This window comes from Neovison vison, chromosome 6, assembly GCF_020171115.1.
Source record: "Neovison vison isolate M4711 chromosome 6, ASM_NN_V1, whole genome shotgun sequence".
NCBI classification, from domain to species: Eukaryota; Metazoa; Chordata; class Mammalia; order Carnivora; family Mustelidae; genus Neogale; species Neogale vison.
Genome location: NC_058096.1, coordinates 204,003,739 through 204,022,465, shown reverse-complemented (window position 1 = coordinate 204,022,465; position 18,727 = coordinate 204,003,739). Strand labels below are relative to the sequence as shown.

The 18,727-nt window shown below is 49.2% G+C and overlaps 1 protein-coding gene across 6 annotated transcripts in view; it reads left to right on the top strand.

The window, feature by feature from the left end:
* DOCK3 (dedicator of cytokinesis 3) overlaps positions 1-18,727 on the top strand; it is a 585,500-nt gene that overhangs the window by 546,320 nt on the left and 20,453 nt on the right. For all 6 annotated transcript variants that reach the window (XM_044253490.1, XM_044253491.1, XM_044253489.1 and 3 more), the window contains 6 exons: positions 4,089-4,149; positions 4,657-4,750; positions 7,423-7,571; positions 12,846-12,932; positions 14,234-14,338; positions 18,318-18,459. In XM_044253490.1, coding sequence (XP_044109425.1) covers positions 4,089-4,149; positions 4,657-4,750; positions 7,423-7,571; positions 12,846-12,932; positions 14,234-14,338; positions 18,318-18,459 — 638 coding nt within the window. The remainder of the gene's footprint in view (positions 1-4,088; positions 4,150-4,656; positions 4,751-7,422; positions 7,572-12,845; positions 12,933-14,233; positions 14,339-18,317; positions 18,460-18,727) is intronic.

Here is an 18,727-nt window from a genome sequence, read left to right as displayed (position 1 = left end):
GGGGTGGGCCAGGGCTTCCTGGGATTCCCTAATATGTGCTTCCAGGGGATATTCCAGGGACATGCTGGCATCTGGCTTTCCATCCAAAAATCAAGGCTCAGAGAAATGGCCACAGCAGAACAATGCAGGAAACAGGGTCCTTTGTGCAGATGTTCCTGAGAGCCATATGGCAGATGGGCAGGGAGATGTCACCTAGTGTGGAAGTGGGACCTTGTAGGACTTCCAGTTGGTTTTTCCAGGGACTGGGGACCCTATTTTTCCATACCTCTATTCTTTGCCTAAAGTCTGCTTATTTCTGTCCCTTGGTCCTGGTCATAAATAGATTAGAGGAAGCAGATGTGAGCTCAGAGATCTTTATGCTGTGTTCAGTCTGAGAGTTCATGTAAAATTTGTTTTTACATGAAGTCTTGCCCTCTGTCATATCATGGCTTTTGAATTACTCCAAAACAGGCTTATTCTCTCAGAAGAGTTCATGTGGTGGTTAGAGGAAGGTGATAGGGAATGAGGAAGAATGACAGAGTAAACCCATCGCCAAGCAATAGTTGTCTCCTCTGTGCTACAAGATGTGCAAACACGAAGGGAGAGTACTTGCAACCAATGTATTAGGAAATTAGGGAGTTTAGGTTACCTCCAGCTGCTGCTGAATAGAGGGTACTGCTATGCCAAGACTTCTGCTTTGCAGAAGACTCAGGTGTCCATCCTGTGCACTAGCTGGGCTTGGAAAAGGAATTCCTGAGAAATGGGCTCACGTCTTAAGCACCTCCTTTTCCTGTAGCACAACTGTGCCTTATGAGGTCACAAGTGGCCTTTGGGGGTCCTCTTTTAGAATAGTGAACCCCCTTGCTCATGCCACATCCCCAGCCTTTTCTGTACCTGCCATCAGACAGGGAAGGGTGGACAAAATTCTGTAACCTCCCCCTCACTGAAACATTTACTAAAGATCAGCTCTATTCCGCGGCCTGCTAGAAAGAGCCAAAATTAATTTCCTAGCCTAGTTCTAGCTGTCTGTTTGATTTTTGTACCTACCTTGTACAAACAATTCAAACTCATGGCCAAACCAATTTCATTCTCTTCCATTTCTTGCCTCAAGAATGGTTCCTAAAAAACAAAGTTCATATTCTTTCATTTGGCATCAAAGCCCCTTCATAAACTGGCCTTTGCCCACTTATTCAGCCCTGTCCCCTGACAGTCCCCACTAGCCATGGCATACCCTAGCCTCCTAGTGTAGTTCTTTGTTAACACAAAAGGAAGCACCACAATCCTTATGATGGCTTTTATCTGTTAAAAATATACCACATGCTCTGTGCTTTACAAACACTGTCTCTAATCCCATATGCAGCCCTGAAGGATTTATCCTTGTTTTCATCAGTGAAGAAACATCATTGGTAGGAAATGCCATTAGTAGGATCTGAACCCACATCTGACTCAAGAGCCATGCCCTCTCCCCTCACTCATGTTGTCGCCACTCATGTCTTTCCCTTCTTTCTTCTCTACGTACTGCCTTCTCCCAAGAGTGCCCTTCCTACCAAGTCCCATCAAGGAGGCATTCCCAGATAGGAGCTCACCTGGATCTTTGCACATACTTCTTCCAAAGCATCCAAAGCCCTTTGGATGATCATTTGTCACCTTTCTGACTCATTCAGTTGAAGAGAGTGACTTCTTGAGGACAGGGACCTTGTCCTTATCTCCCCGGCTCCCTGCATGGAGTTTTGATGGTCCTCTGGCAGTTGTGTAGTACATACTGATTGACTAGAAGACCATGAAGGAACCAAGAAAGTCTCTTCAACCCCAGTGCAGTTCAGTTCATCAAGGACCTACTAAGAAAATAGTTGTTGACCGTTAAATATGTATACATTGATTACACAATTAATTAATAATTTATACTCCAGAATGACTCACCCTAGAGTGTGAGACTCTGTTTTAGCATGAACCTCCTCTGGGCACCTCTTCCATGTTTGTGCTAATGTCTCCATCTTCTGTGAGAACAGTACTCTGTGTCAGATACAGAGGTGCTCACTGGTGGCTTTGATATTTCCCAGGCAAGGAAGCAGAGCCCCTGGGGTTGCAGGTGGGGGGAGTGGTTCTTAGTGCTCTGGAACATGCAGGGACAGAGCTAGAGTTGCCAAGCCTTGCGGATTTAATTGGAGCCCTCTATCTAGAAGAGAAACGGGAAGTTATGGAGCCTTCCAGTCCCGCCCCGCCCTGGGGCTGCCTGGGCCCTGGTCTTGCTCAGCATAAGCACCATGCTCCCACCCACGTGTTTCAGAAGCCTGTTTAGGAGAGTCTTCCCTATTCCCCCTCCAGAGAAAATGCAGGAGAGCAACGAACACACCCAAGTCAGGGGCTTTAAAACGTGTCCTCTCTGTGGAGTAGCCACACGGAAGTGATACAAAACCACACAGAAGAGAAGAGTCAGTTGTTAGCAGTGCATGGGAGAGGCGGTCATAGTGCACGAAGGTGGGTGGGGAATGCCCCTGCTACCAACGGGTTGAGGCCAATGCTTTTTTGTTTAATTGACTTGACGGTAAGGTTCTAGTTATGGCCAAACAGAAGGTGATACCTGGTAAGTGATTCAGATGCTTTCCAGAAAAAAAAAAACAACAACCATTTAATGCCAAAGTAGCTAGTTGAGATGTCACTGCCCTCTCTGGGGCCAACTTATTGGAGAGACAGATGCCTCCTGCCACTTTGAGTGTTGCTTGTAACAAGTTGGCCATCTGGCCCTCCTCTTGAAAAGTCACAGTAGTTTCCTGTCCCTGGTAGCTCCAAAAGACAGGCTCTGCAGTGGCCTGTGCAGGAACCCCATGTCCAGCTACAAATGAACCAAATACCCATGCCTGAGAGGGAACTCAGAAAGGAGGACCTTGGTTTCAAATCCCACATCGTTGCCTGCTCTGATAGTAGCCCTCCACAGAAGGAAGGACATTTGACTTTGTGGAATACCATGATTGCTGTGTAGATCGTTCAGTATTCTTTTCTTTCAAAGAAGTCATCCCTCTGGGAGCTGGATTGCAGCTGGGAAGGTGGGGATAACTGAGTTTGTCCAACGATCACCCAGAAGTTCAGGGACTTGGACTAGGGCTCCTGACTCCCAGCTATGAGGTTTCTCCCTAGGCCGCATGCCTATCAATGGAGCAAAGCCAAGACGCTCTCTCCCCCCGATCTTAGTGCTCCACAAACCCACCTATGCCCAGCTGCCTGAGGAGCTGCATCTACACACCAGAGCAGCGTGGGGTGCCACAGAACGGGGCGCAACAGGTAGATGGGACTCTGACCGGCTGTGCATACAGGAGGCTTCTTGCCGGATTCACCAATCTGGTTCTCCTTCTCCTCTGTCTCCTTGTGCCAAGGCTCTGCTCCTTCCAGAGGAGCTTGGTTTTGACCTCTCCCTCTCCCCTCTCTCCCTAGGGAAGGAGCACCATCCTCAGTGTTCCCGTTGTGTCTCACAGACCAGCCCTGACCCCTCCTCCATCCAACCCTGCCCGGCTCAGTCTAGCATGAACGCAGCCCAGCCCTGGCTGAAGCTACCCTCACGCCAGAAAGAAACTTCAAACATGTGTTTCTTTTTAGTGCACAGGAAGGACAGCACAGGGAGAAAAGTCAGTGAGGCGGCTACCATGATGACCACGCCATGGCTTCTGTAGCCACAGGGTCCTGAGGCTAGGCCCTTGGAGCGCAGCATCTTGGCTTCCGTTGAACACTGTCCTACAAAGGGAGCTTCCCCTGTCAGGAAAGCTCTGTGACTCTCCTGAGGACTTGGGGATTTAACATTCTACTTTACCGATACCCTCTTCTGTGCTGAGGATACTGGTCGGTGCTGCTTTATGCCCTAATGTACTATCTGGTCTCTACACTCTGCCACCAGAATGAGGGGTTCAGTTGAATAGAGACCTCTGAGCCCTGAAAGTGGGGCCAAAGCTCAAGGGGAGTTCCCTGTACAGGCCCCATCTGTGGAAGCATTTTCTGTTGGAGAGCATCCTAATTTCGTGTCTAGTCATGCTAATGCCTCCGTGACTCTGGAGTCCTATGCATTGTCTCAGAGGCAGCACTTCGTGTCATGGGACATTTATTTGTGTTCTCCCATCCAGGGACTGCATGAAAGGAGAGGAAACAGAAAATAAGAAGATCGGCTGTACTGTTAACCTGATGGTGAGAGGACATGGGCCCTTCCTCCTATATGCCCAGTGGAATCTGTCCTACAGTGTGATGGGCTTGGCCCTTCTACAGTGGCTATAAGCCTAAGGGTTTGAGTCAGGGTATCAGCTCTGTCACTGGTATCTTGGAGGTCTGCAACTCCTCAGTCACATTCCCACTTGGGAAAGGAACGACATGAGCTTCTCTTTGGACAGAACTCCACACTGGCCTCTCAGCAAGGTCCAGTCAACCCTGACATACCCTACATCCCAGTCTGCCTTGGCCCTCGTCCCCTTACTCACCACTTAGGACTCCCCTAGGTCTGCCACTGGTTATACCACACCTGGGGAGCAGGTGGGTCTTCTAGCTGATTCTTTCTCTTTCTGGTGCTGGGGGCCTCCATGGCCTGCCCTCCTCCCACCCAGCGCTCCCAGGGCTTTGGCCAGCCGCCTGGAGCTCAGGTATGGCTGCTACAGGGGGAAGCCTCTCTCATCTTGATGTGTATTTCCTTCTCTCTTACAGAATTTTTACAAATCTGAGATCAACAAAGAAGAGATGTATATCCGCTACATCCACAAGCTCTGTGACATGCACTTACAGGCTGAAAACTACACGGGTACGTGGCAGGGGGCCAGCCGGGCCTTCCCCTGAGGACAGACAGGACAGGAATGCACAGCAGGCAGGAGAAGGCTCTGAGCCGGTGCCTGCCAGATCTTAGCAGAGTGGTGGGGCCTGGGCTGCGCCCTCACCTGGCTCCTTTCCCTCAGCAACTTTGTAAAATGTAGTGGAGAGAAAGCAGGCAGAAATTCCTCCGTGCCAACAGGCCTGTCCTCTGCTGTGTGAGGCCGCTCCACGCTCTCTGTGCCTCCAGTCCACCAACTCTGAGGCCTCAAGGGTAACCTCCAAATTCTGACATGCTAGGTTCAGGCATCCTGAGCTCAGTGTTGCTCTCCATGAGCAGACCTTCCTCAAGACCTCCACAGCCAGAGCTAAGTGAGGCCACAACACAGAAATAGCCACCTAACCCTGGGCCTTCCAGAGCTCACTGGCAGAACTGCCTCGCACCCTAGGCTCTCCCTCCCGCAGCTGCACCGAGCAGCCCCACTTCGAGCTCCCGATGGAGAGCATGCCGAGTGCGGAGAGTGGCCACCTGGCTTCCGGACAGGCCAGATGGGGGTGCTTTCACTGTGTGTACAATTTAATCCAAACTAAGGCCTGTGCTTTTCTTTTTCTTTTCTTTTCTTTTTTTTTTTTTTTTCCTTTTGTGGGAGATGGGCAGAGGAGGAGAGAGAAAGAGAATCTTAAGCAGACTCCCCGCTGAGCACAGAGCCCAACACAGGGTTCAATCTCATGACCCTGAGATCATTACCTGAGCCAAAATCAAGGGTTAGATGCTTAACTGAGTCACCTGGGCACCCAAAGTCCTTTTCTAATGGAACAAATTGAACAGCACGTCAACCTGCCTGTCACACCAGTTACTGAGCACGATGCTAGGTCAGGAGAGCGTATGCGTGCACGGGGCTCTTTTCTGATCATCATGTGCCATAGTTCCCCCCAGATAGCCAACTTCCTCACGGTGGTGACCAGCCACCACACCCTACCTCTCGAGTGGCAGGATTTGAATCTGTGTGACAAACCAGGAAATTCAAGCTATTCTTGTCCATAAACATGACTAGAATTAGCTGGATCTGTAGAAACTCAGAATCCTCCCTCCTCGTCTCAAGATGTAAGAGATCGTTTGCTATAGATGCCACCTTTCCTGACCACACAGGTTGGTAAGAATTAAAATCTGAAATGACTGGGCTGAACCTGCCATTCTCAGTGTCTGCTTCCACCCATGATTCCAGCAACCCTCTGAGAAAGGGGTGAAGTCCTAGACTTTGATAAATTTCATGTACTGTAGAGGCTTTTACTAACTCCTTGAGGACTGGGCCATGACTAAGAGGCCAGGTCAGGGATCTGGACAGAGAACGGGTACTAAGCTGTGTCTCTGGTGGCCTCAGGACTAACATTTGAAAGGATATAGTCAGAAAGAAGAAGATTTCTCCTGGTTTCCTAAGTTTCAGAGGGAGGCCTCTAGTGCGTCAGGGTCTCATCCCCAGAAAGAAAGGACTCCTCACCCCGATCCAATAAGGAGGCCTGTGCATCCCTGGGCAGGAAGGTCCAGCGACCAAAGCACAGGCAGAGAGGCAATGACGAGGAGCCCGGAGAGTGGCTGCAGGCAGGTGTATCTGGCTAAAACTGGAAGTGGTTTCTGGACTAGTTGGAGATGAGATTCTTCACAGTCATGGGGAGCAGACTTGAGTAGGGCCTTGAAGGCCAGGCAGAAGCTAGAACTACCTGCCTTGCCAGTAGGAGATGCCCACTGAAAATGAGCAAATAGAACAGGAATGAGTGGTGGTTGTAATTCAGTGTGACACATGCCTTAGAATTGAGGGAACCATAGTATTTCGGTGTTATTGTTTGTTTGGTTTTTTAAGATTTTATTTATTTATTTGACAGAGAAAGAGAGCGATCACAAGTAGGCGGGGGGGTGGGGAGCTGGATCCCCACTGAGCAGAGACCTTGACACGGGGCTCAATCCCAGGACCCCGAGATCATGACCTGAGCCAAAGGTAGAGGCTTAACCCACCGAGCCACCCAGGCGCCCTGGTGGTGTTGTTTGATATAAGCTTCTCCAACAGTTGCACATATAGGGTAAGGCGCCACTGGTCCTTGGGCCTGGGTCCAGCAAAGCTTTGGCTCCTCCAGGAATAGAGCTTTCGGCTACAGGCCCATCACAGTTACCACCACTTACACTCCTCTCTGGTCCTTTTAGAAACAGTAGAGATGAGGGCCATGCTAAGATCAGGAAATGGTTCTGGAGCCACTGGGGTTAGCTTGGAGGGGTTGCTGAGAGAAACCTGGGTCAGTGCCCACCCACAAAAGGCAGTCTGAGAAGGCTGGAGAGGAAGCTGTAGTCAGTTACCTGAAAAGGAACCCAAGAACTGTCTGACATGTCAGCATCTCCCCAAGCAAGGCAGCCTGTACACAAACTGAGGTAACCAGGCCGTGCTTTACCTGGAGCCCAGTGTCAGTGAGCAGCTGTGGGAGGAAGGTGCCTGCCAGGATCTTAGGCCCCTTAATGCTATGGGCAGCCCCTCTATGTCACCTTTGGTATCCAGTGTCCCTGACCTGGGCTAACATATGGCCTGCCCTCGCATGGTACTAGCCTCATCCACTGGCACCAGGCTACTCCCAGGCCCCTGAGGAGAAGCCCCTGGACCTCCATGTTGTCTGTCCCCACAGAGGCTGCATTCACTCTGCTCCTCTACTGTGAGCTGCTACAGTGGGAGGAACGGCCGCTGCGGGAATTTCTGCACTACCCGTCGCAGACCGAGTGGCAGCGGAAAGAGGGACTGTGCCGCAAAATCATCCACTACTTCAACAAAGGCAAGGTAGGGTCATTAGGCAAGCCTTTCAGCTCTTCGGCTTCCACCATGTTGCTTCCATCATCTCAACGCTGATGGGCCGGGCAGAGGCTCCAGGGGGTAAGGGAGGGGGGGAATTAAGCTCATGGACGCCCACGTGTGTGTGTTAGCTTTGAAGGCAGCATGAAGTTTCTCTGGGAAAAAAACAAATATATATATGTAACAGTTTAATTCTGTGGCTTGGAAGCGAATTCCAGGTGGAAGGTGTGAGAGACGACCCCACTGAGCAGCTTGGCACAGGCTGACGCTCCTACCGCGGGGGCTTTACCGCGGGGGCTTCTGGGCCCCCACTGATACATATTAGATTTACTTCAAGAACTGATGTTGTTTTCCTATTCTGCTGTTGTAACAATGAGTAGATTTTTTTTTTTAAAGATTTTATTTATTTATTTGACAGACAGAAATCACAAGTACGCATAGAGGCAGGCAGAGAGAGAGGAGGAAGCAGGCTCCCTGCTGAGCAGAAAGCCCGATGCGGGGCTCGATCCCAGGATCCTGAGATCATGACCTGAGCCGAAGGCAGCGGCTTAACCCACTGAGCCACCCAGGCGCCCCACAATGAGTAGATTTTAACCTTGGTCAAAGGAGGCCTGTCCTCCTTCTCAGTGGTGGCACATCTTATCTTGGATTTCCCTCCCTCACAGCACAGACTGGACTGTCTCACTGGTGTTCTTCCCATCGAGCTCAAATCTGTGGGATTGGCAGGCACTGTCAGCATTGGTTTTAGCCTCCTGGGGACTCCGCTGCCATCCTGCTCCCAACCCCCAGAGGGCTCCTCATGGGGCCCTCTGACTGCCTACAGTAGGCTGTGGCCCATGTACTGCAAAGGCTGGTTGGGTGGCTTGTTGATGCTGTTTGCTCATCATTCAGCTTTGAGTATGCTTTAAGAAGCTGAATTTTTTTAAATTTTTATTTATTTTTTTAATTTCTTTTCAGTGTTCCAGAATTCATTGTTTATGCACCACACCACCCAGTGCTCCATGCAATACGTGCCCTCCATAACAGCTACCACCAGGCTCACCCAACTTACCACCCGTGCCCCTCCAAAACCCTCAGATTGTTTTTCAGAGTCCACAGTCTCTCATAGTTCATCTCCCCCTCCAATTTCTCCCAACTCCCTTCTCCTCTCCATCTCCCCATGTCCTCCATGTTATTCCTTATGCTCCACAAATAAGCAAAACCATATGATAATTGACTCTCTCTGCTTGACTTATTTCACTCAGCATAATCTCTTCCAGTCCCATCCATGTTGATACAAAAGTTGGGTATTCATCCTTTCTGACGAAGGCATCATACTCCATAGTATATAGACTATATGGCATATATATGCTATATATATGGCATAGTAGTCCACAGTATATGGACTACGTCTTCCTTATCCATTCGTAAAAAGCTGAATTTGAATCACTCGAGGAAGTGTCATGGCTAAACCCCTGAATTGCATGGAAATTAAGTTTTTTTAAGGAGTTTTTTCATCATTAAAAAGAAAGGTTTAAACATTAATGGCTTTAATCCATAAATCAGAAAACATTGGCCAGTTTTATATAACATAGGAGAAATCTTTGTCAAAAGAATTCACCCATGTAGGAAGCTTTCCAAACCCCTCAGGAGCTCTCAGCCTAGTCCAGTAAGGAGGCCCATGCTCAGTGCTTGGGCAGCCCCATGTGACTGAGCCCCAGTGCCATCCCGAAGCCTCCTCTCCTTGCCTGTCCAGGGCAAGGACGCAGAGCCCCACACCAGCACACTTTCAGGCCTGCCCTTCTGGCACCCAGCCCACCTGGAGCTGCCATCCACCCACATGCACAGCAAGCCTGGCCAGCTCGGAGAGGGCAGCGTGAGGGCTTTGTTTTGTTTTTTAAGATTTTATTTATTTGAGAGAGAGCAAGAAAGAGAGCGCATGAACAGGGTGAGGGGCAGGGGGTCAAGCAGACTCTCCATTGAGCAGGGAGCGTGATGCAGGGCTCCGGGATCATGACCTGAGCCGAAGGCGGATGCTTAACCCTTTGAGCCACCCAGGTGCCCGGTACATGAGTACCTTTAGTGTATTTGTTCTCTTTTTTTTCCTTTGGCACAGAGGATGGAGTGGAGAGCTAACCCAATCTGATGGAGTTTACCAGCAGGACAATCGTTCCCGTCTTCACTCCACACTACACTAGTGTTTGGAAAAGGAGGTTTACAGCCTAGTATAGACAAGAGAATCAAAATGCAAAACCTGCCCAAGTATTGTAGATGAGCAGGACAGGGGGAAGGACCAGAGGCTCTGGAGGCCACCTTCTTGAGGCTCTCCCAATTCTGGCAACCCTGTTTTTTGCTGTGAGTTGCTGGGGGAATAGGTTCTATGCTGAGTGCAGACCCCTGAGTGAGCCCTTTCATAAGATCATCCTCAAAGAGGTATTTATCAGATTCATTCTGTTGGGTGCATACAGAAGACCGAACTTCTGTGTTTCTCTTCCTCGGTACAGAAACCAGTGGATAGAACCAGTGATAGAACCAGTGGAAAAGGCTAATCAGTTCTTGAAAGCCTTCAGGTTTGGGGTTTTTTTTTTATTATTATTATTGACCTCAAAAAAAGCAAAACCTGGCTGTTGCAGAAGAAGTGTTCCTGTAGGGTTCTTGGTGCCAGGAAAAAAGCTACCCTGGCAGCAGGAAAAAGGAAGAAAAGAAGACTCTGGGGAAGGACAGGTAAAGGGATTCTGGTCCTCAGCCCTGCCAGCACACTGCCTCACAAGGCAGGCTCTCTGCTTTTCTTACACACACACCAACTTCTGTCATCTGCCTGGTACAGACATCCCAACATACTGTAGTCTCATGTGTATTTCATGAGCACCCAGAAGGATAGAGTCAGAAGTTCAATTCCTGCTCGTAGTCTAACCCAGGGCCATTCTCACCAGTGGTGATGTGGTTAGCCTGGAAATCTGCCTCAAGCTGGACTGGGCTCCAGTCCACAGAGAGTCAGCATTCCCAGACCAGACCAGGAAAGGAGCACTCAAAGGGCTTGGCAGAGTGGGAATTGAAAGAAGGAAGGAGAGGTGGGAAGGTGGGAACTGGTCTTCCACCACAGGGCAGAGGGAGCAAACAGGAAGGGCAGCTGGACAAAGGTCTCCCACCCTTGCTTATCTGAAAAACAGACCATCAGGACTAGAGCAGCCTTCTCCGTGGAGCTGACGGAGGGTTACTGTTGCCTGTGCTCCTCTGAGGGAATGATGAATCTGTTGATTCTAATAGGCTGTGTGTAAACAGAAGTACAAAGACTGTCTGGAGTCCCAAGCCTGCACCTGCCTTCCCAGTTTGATTAGAATGAGCGCTGAGTCAGTGTAACTTCCATGCCATCCCTGTCAGAGGAGCCACAAAGATGTGTCATAGCACACATCTGCCAGAGCTGGTGGAAATAATTGGATTTCAGACATTGGTAGGAGATGTCTCCTCCTGCCCGAAGGAAGGAGACCAGAGAAAAGCTATAGCGGGGATGTGTTGTACCTGCAGCATGTTCCTTACTGTGTTGAGAGGCAGACCGGCACAGTCCCTGAAGGCTGACAAAAAGTCTTCAAACTCTTGGTCCTAGCTCGCTCTAAAGATAACTAAGGGGTAAGTGGGAGGAGAGTTTAGAGCAGAAGGGCAGATTACACAAAGTAGGGCAGAAATGCCAGCAAGGCAGATGAGCATTGATCCCAGGAGGGGAGAAGACCTGTTTTACTGGGAGCTGCTGTCAGCAGACCGAGTGCCTTTGGGCCCACGTGGGGCCCTCTTCACCCAAATGAGCAGTTCCCCACAGGAGGCTCATGGCAAGTTGGCCAGAGATCTGTGCACAGCTCAGCTGCTTAGCCAGCCCCCATGGAGCGGCCTGCCCGGCAGACCCTGCAGCAGGTCCTTGGCTGAGACCTGCCCAAGTGGCGCTCAGAGCCAGAAAGAGGGCTGACACTTCCTGCTTGAAAGATGCATTGTGGGGGTGTAAGAGGTTTCCTAGCCCACTAAGGCAGAGGCATCATATTAACTTAGGGATCCAGAGTCAATTTCAAAATTCCCTTTGAGGGGCACCTGGGTAGCTCAGTCATTAAGTATCTGCCTTTGGCTCAGGTCATGATCCCAGGGTCCTGGGATTGAGCCCCACATCAGCTCCCTGCTTGGCAGAGAGCCTACTTCCCCTCTCTCTGCCTCCCTCTCTGCCTACTTTTGATCTATCTGTCAAATTTTTTTAAAAAAGTTATTGTTTCCAGAATTGCAACTGGAAAAAAAAATAAATAAAAAGTAACAAAATTTAAAAAAAAAACTTGTAAAATTTTACATGAAGAAGAAAGTGAAAATAAAATTACCATGTGGGTCAGTATCTTTTTCCATGAAAAAAAAAAAGTCATTGTTTCCACCCAAGTTTCCATTGACAGATGAATGGATAAAGACGAGGTGGTATATAGATATATAATGAAACACTACTCAGCCATCAAAAGAATGAAATCTTGCCATTTGCAACAACATGGATGGAGCTAGAGGGTATCATGCTAAGCGAAGTGAATCAGTCAGAGAAAGACAAGTACCTTATGATTTCACTTGTATGTAGCATTTAAAAAACAAAACAAATGATTAAAGGAAAGAAAAGAGACAAGCCAGAGGGGAGGGGGCTGGAGGAAGGGGTGAAATATGGGATGGAGATGAAGGAGGGCACTAGTTCTGATGAGCACTGGGTGTTGTGTGGGAGGGCTGAATCACCATATTGTATGCCAGAATCTAATATTACACTGTATGTTAACTAACTGGGATTTAAATAAAAGCTTAAAAAATAACAAAAATCATTATTACCTTCATGAACTTACTAAGTACATCTTTATTGAGTACCTGCTCATGCCTGGCAGTGCTCTAGGCTCTGAGGATAAAGTAACAAACAGGGTCCCTGCCTTCATGTAGCTTCTCATCCAATCGAGACTAAGACAACAAAAAAGTAAATACTTTTTTAAGCTAACTGGAGAGTAATGAAACAGAGAAGGGGTCAGGAAGTTCCCATCCTTAATGAGGTAGTCAGAAAAAGGCCTCTTGGAGGTAGAGACGTTTGAGGAGAAACCTGAAAGCTACGCCTTGAGCTAAAAAGGCACAGCACCGCGTGTTGTCCACAGACTCATCCTGAGTGGATGTTCTTTGTGACAGATGAGCTGCAGGAGGCCTTCGGTTGTGCCTTCTGATGTGTGCCATGTGAGCTGGGGCTGTTCTGAGGAGGCCTGAGGTGCTGACGCCTTGTCTTTCTCTCTTACGCAGAGCTGGGAGTTCGGGATCCCGTTGTGCAGGGAGCTGGCGTGTCAGTATGAGAGCCTCTACGATTATCAGAGCCTCAGCTGGATTCGGGTGAGCTTTGTCCCTTCCCCAGCCCAACCCTGACCACAGGTGTGACCACTTTCCGGCACCAGTTTCAGAGTGAACATTCACCTCGGGCCTAGCCCTTGTTTAAGTTTAAGTGCTGCGGACAGTACAGGAGAAGCAGAGGCCTGGTTCCTGCCCTCAAGACCCTTGGCAGTCTGACTAGGGAACTAAAAAAAAGATATGATCCAGACCCCAAGAGCCACTGGTGCTCAAAAAAGGGAGAAGCACGTCTGCAGGATAAGATGGCAGGTCCAAGGAGGAGGTAGCAGCTCAACTTCATGAAGAAACCTTTCCTGAAAGATTTTGTTCAGGAAAATTTTGTAAGATCTGAAAACTTCCTAAGATGTTTGCATGCTTTGGCTTGTGGTCACTATCAAGCACCTTGTTCTTACTCCCTTCTTTCATACAAAATACTCAAAAATTAAGTGAAATGTCCCATAGACTTCGAAGGTCTCCACCAAATTTTCTTGGTTGCTGGTGCTGGGTTCTGAGTCATAGTAGCTGCAGACTACATTAGCAAAGAGAAGTCAGAAGTCTCCCCTCCTCTTCCACCCAGTCAGTGTGGCAATGTTCCCTGCCATGTTTCCTCTTCCAGGCGGGGATGTAATAGATGTGGTTATCTAGAAGTAGCTTACTGACTGGTCTTTGAAGGCCCTCGCTCCCCAGCAAGCTGGCTTGATTGAGTGCATTAGAGCTGTCTTCCCAGTCAAAATTCAGTGAGATTTTCTGAATGTGAAGCCAGGACAGCCCACACTAAGAAACGTACTGACCTTAGTAATGCTAGATATCATGGATATTACTTCAACTTTTAAAGTTTAAAATCTCTTAAGTTGGAACAATACCAATGATGCTGGCAACTGAGACTTCCTGTGACTATTAGCCTTTTTAGTTAGATGATGAACAAGAGCAGCGCAGTTGGACTGATGGAAAATTAGCCAACTATAACTAGCACTAGCAAAAGTCACTTGGTATAGTGAGTATCAACCAAAACCAGAAATCTGTGGTGGTGGGAGGAGTCCATGCTCAGCATGTGTCCCTGAAAGACCAAAAACCAAGAATCCTGGATCTGTGTGGGGTTGGGTCCACCCACTGTGTAGGAGGGCTTCCCCTTCCACCAGGTAGCAACCCGGGGAGAGACTGATCATGGCCAGGGGCTCACTTCTACACAGTCTGTGTTGCCATGTTCTGTTTCCAAAAGATGGTATCTACTGGGGCCTGGGAGAACTTGCTTGGAACACCATTGGCAGTCAGGCCAACCTGAAGGCAACTGCCTTTCTCATTCACAGAAAATGGAAGCCAGTTACTATGACAACATCATGGAGCAGCAACGCCTGGAGCCTGAGTTCTTTCGGGTTGGCTTCTATGGGAGGAAGTTTCCTTTCTTCCTTCGGGTGAGTCCATTCAGGTAGTCATAAGAACTTATATTCTACACATAATTCATTTATTTTTTTTAAAGATTTTATTTATTTATTTGACAGAGATCACAAGTAGGCAGAGAGGCAGGCAGAGAGAGAGGAGGAAGCAGGCTCCCTGCTGAGCAGAGAGCCCGATGTGGGACTCGATCCCAGGACCCTGAGATCATGACCTGAGCTAAAGGCAGCGGCTTAACCCACTGAGCCACCCAGGCGCCCCTACACATAATTCATTTATAACCTGTTTTTTTTTTTTTTTTTTTACTTTTTTCCCTATTCTACTGAATACTACTTTTTGAAGGACTAACTAGACAACAAAAGGCATTTGGCTTTATCTGATTGGACTGACTGCCATCTTTAGACTTTGTTTGCCTCTGCTGTACTATTTTGTAGCTGTCTGCAGTACATGAGGGTGATTTTCTTACCAACCCAAATTCCTGCAGGAAATGACCAGGGTCTGAGAATGTCCCATAAGTATGTCTAGAAACCTTCCAACTTCAAGTTCCAATGCCTGGAATCCTCCATTGTGATTATTCTCAACCAGATAGGACACCAGTACAGCCCTGACCTCAACCATAGGCTGACTTCTTGAGGTTTGTCATGGAAGATATTGACTCTTCCCGCTGGCTGCCCTGGAGGCTCTGCAGCCAGGGTGGAGAACCTGTGGATTTGAAAGAGATTTGTGGGAGCTGCCAAATAGGATCTGGCTGTGGAAAACCTTTTCTAGGCCGCCAACTCTCTGGCCCAGGATAGTGACAGCTATTTCTCCCCAACGCTTCCTGGAAAGCTAAGTTGGGATACCAACAAAGCGGAAGGAATGACTGAGCACAGATGTGCAGACCTACCAGCTGAATAGCTGTGATTCTCTTCTTTATTTCACAAAAGCCAGAGGCTCCAGGAGAAGTCAGCCTGGGCTTGTGGGCTGTAGCCCAGAGGGCTTCACTGTGCCAGGGGACCTCAGTGAAGCTGTGCTGATGAAAGGGTGTTGGGCTGCAGTTGACACATAAGACTGGCTCTGACTGTCCCCAGTTCCAGTGTATCACTAAAGTTCCATGTCTATAAGTCTCAACAAGCAGCTGCGAACATTCATAGACTCTCTTTGATGTGTTTGGGATCCTGTCTTAGCAGAAAAATTGCTTTAGCCAGTGAGCAATGATGAGCTTGATATCACATCACAAGTCAGTTGGCCTTAATGACTCCTTAAAAAAAAATTTTTTTTTTAAAAGCCAGTCTGCTAGCAACAGAGACCAGGCTAACCACATTTCAGATGTAAGGCAGGTCAACTTGCACATTTCCTAGGCAGTAACCATTCTGTGCTAAAAAGAAAATGGACTTCTATAGAAACAAGTAATTCTGACAGGGATAGCAAGCCCACTCTGCCTAATTGTGATCCTCAGGAAGGCTCCGGTTCCATTCCACAGTAGCATTTCTAGAAACAGAATGTGAAAGAGGAAAGGGTCTCCTCAGGAGGGGGGGACTTGCTCACTACCTAGGGACCATCCCCTCAAGCATTTCAGAAGTGGCATCGTTGTTGTCCCCAACAGCATAGATCATGCAAAAGCCATGGACGCAGAGGTCAGCAGAAGGGAAAGACGGAATCACACAAAAATCAGAAACCAGAAGCATCTCTAGAAAGTCCTTGGACAAACTAATGGTTCTGGCCTGTGACTTCCTTCTTTCTCATTTTGTCTGCAAATGCTGCTTTATTGTCATTGTATTTTCTTTGTTTTGCCCTATAATTTCTGTATCAGAAACCAGATTTTACTCTAAAACATCATTATTTTGGATATTAGAGAATCGGGCCCTGGTATGTCCCATTTCCGTCCCTGCCAAACAGGAAGTCTCCGTCACGGTTTGCCCTGGCTTCCACCCCACATGCTCATGTCACAGGGCCTCTCAACATCTCAGGAAACTCCACAGTTTCTGGCGAGTAGGACTTAGTGCGGGACTTGCCTCTGGCGCATCCAAACAATGCTTGCAAACAACGGTCTGAATGTTCAAATGGGGTTTCAGTGGTGCCAGTAATGGAGGAAAAATAACAGTGGGTGTTAGGAAATGTCATCAGTGCGTGCTCATCTCCACACAAGGCACCATCCCTAGGGGCTGTGTTTCATGCATACAGATCTGCCTTGCTGAGCCACATGCTGCCTTCCCTTCCCTCAGCTGCTCAGTTCAGCTTTGGCAAATGGAGTAAGTCCCAGTGGAAGTAGGTGTTTGTCTTATAGATGGCAAGAACCAAGAACAAAGCAGTGGCAGCCAGATCTGTCTCACGTGAGGATGCTGGGGCTTTCACACAAGCAAACTAGAAACTGACAGCCAGCCTCAAGGTCAATGCTGTGTGCCTTCTTCCTGCTGGGTCTCCCCCAGAAAGCTAGGCTAGTCCCCCACATTCCTTGAACACATAGGCCATCTATTACTTTAGCTCTGTCAGCTTGGTTTCTCTGGACCATCTGCCTCCCTCGCTTCATAAATGTGATTATCTACTAATCTGCACAGAGACAGGAAAACATCCAGCCCTCCCTTCTTGCAGGAATTTCTGTTTCTCTTCATTTGACCCACAAACAGCTACTGGTGAGGACTGTACATTTGTGAGTCGATATGAAAAGACCAATTCTTTATAATTATCTTTTTTGTCAGTTCTGCTTCTCAAGCAAGGGACTTAGAAGTGTCTCTTGTCCTCTGACTTGGTCTGTCCACTGGAGAGGCCAGCCTGCTCCTCCCGACCTTGACTTCCCTTCTGATACTGTTTCTCATTTAGATCCATCCAGACATGTGACCAAGCCTTAGCTGACTTCTCCCATAGTAAAAAGAGAAGGGGAAGGGGGGCAAAAATTCTTTTCCAAAAAAAATCTAAGGTCCTCCGAATCCTGGTCTGTGATCATCCCTGTGCCAGTGGGTATCCAGCTGGCCCCCTGGACTTCTCTGTCTCTCTTCCTCTGAAGACACACGGGGGGCGGTGGGGGGCAGGGAGAGGGCAGGGCTGCCAGTGCAACTCCTTCCTGAGGAGTTGCTGCTGGCTAAGAGCCTGGCGCCACACCCTGGTGGTGATGCTGCTTTGTCAGAGTGGCCCTAGTGAGGCAATCAGGCAGGCAGACACACACATGTCACCAGAGGTCTAGACGTGCGTCCCATTCCCTCAGGACCAGCTGTGAGGTGGCAGAGCAGCAGGGCGGAGGGCTCCTCGTCATGCCCTCAGCCCGTTAGGAGAACACCTGAGCCCCAACTCAAAGCAAATATGATAGAACACAAGGTTTTAGGGAATGTGTGGTTCAGATGATGTCGTTTCATCCAGCTTATGCGATGGCAAAGATGTACTGCCCATCAGTAAGTAATGACTGAACACCTGCTGGACCCTGCGCCACATTTGGACTCTTTCTCCCAGCTAATAAAAGTGGTCCTTCAGAAGCACCCATCTGGTCACCGCTCCCCCTGTTGAGACTTCTGTGGCGGCATCGCTAGCCGCCACTCCGTGGCATACCACTGCAGGCACTTCCGCACCCTCCTACTAGCTCCACACACACATTCCTCCCTCGGCACCTTGTCTTGTCCAGGCTGTTGCTGTCCTGGTTGACACCATAGCTCCTGAGCGCCCTTCCCTACTCCTCTCTCGGAGCTGGCCCGGATGGGCCTTTCAGGCCTCTGTTCAGGCATGGCTTTTTCTAAACCCCACCACCACCCCCCACCTCGCACCCCTTCCTGGGAAAGGTGCTCTCCCTCCTCCAAGCTTCCCACAGCCCGTGGCCTGCCTCCAGGCTGCTGCAACACAGTCCAAGTCTCCCTTTTCCTGTCCCTCTCCCTTCTGGATCACCACTTCCCCTTGGCAGGGACTGAGTGCTGTGCGCCCCATGCCTGTCGCAAGGGCCCCTAGGACATGTTTGTGACATGAGTAGCTGTTGTCAACCCTGAGGAGGTGGGGGCCAAAGGCAAGGCAGAGAGCAGGCTCTCTTGTTCGCGGCAGAACAAAGAATACGTGTGCCGTGGCCATGACTACGAGAGGCTGGAGGCCTTCCAGCAGAGGATGCTCAGCGAGTTCCCCCAGGCCGTTGCCATGCAGCACCCAAACCACCCCGACGACGCCATCCTGCAGTGTGATGCCCAGTGTATCTTTTGATGCTTGGTTGGGGGAGGTGGGCTGGGGTCTGGGAGGTGAGGCCCACCCAGTCGGCTGTCCCTCTGCTGTAATGTTGGCCTTACAGGCTAGGTTACCCATCAGTCCTGAATGGAGTTGTCCTCACCACATCGGACCACACTCAGCAGGGCCTTCATACCTCACGGAGACAGCCATGGCATGCTCTTAGCCATGGAGAGCCTGAAGCAGGGCTTCGGGGGGGACCTCTACACCTAGGCTGGCTGCTAACGTGAACTTGG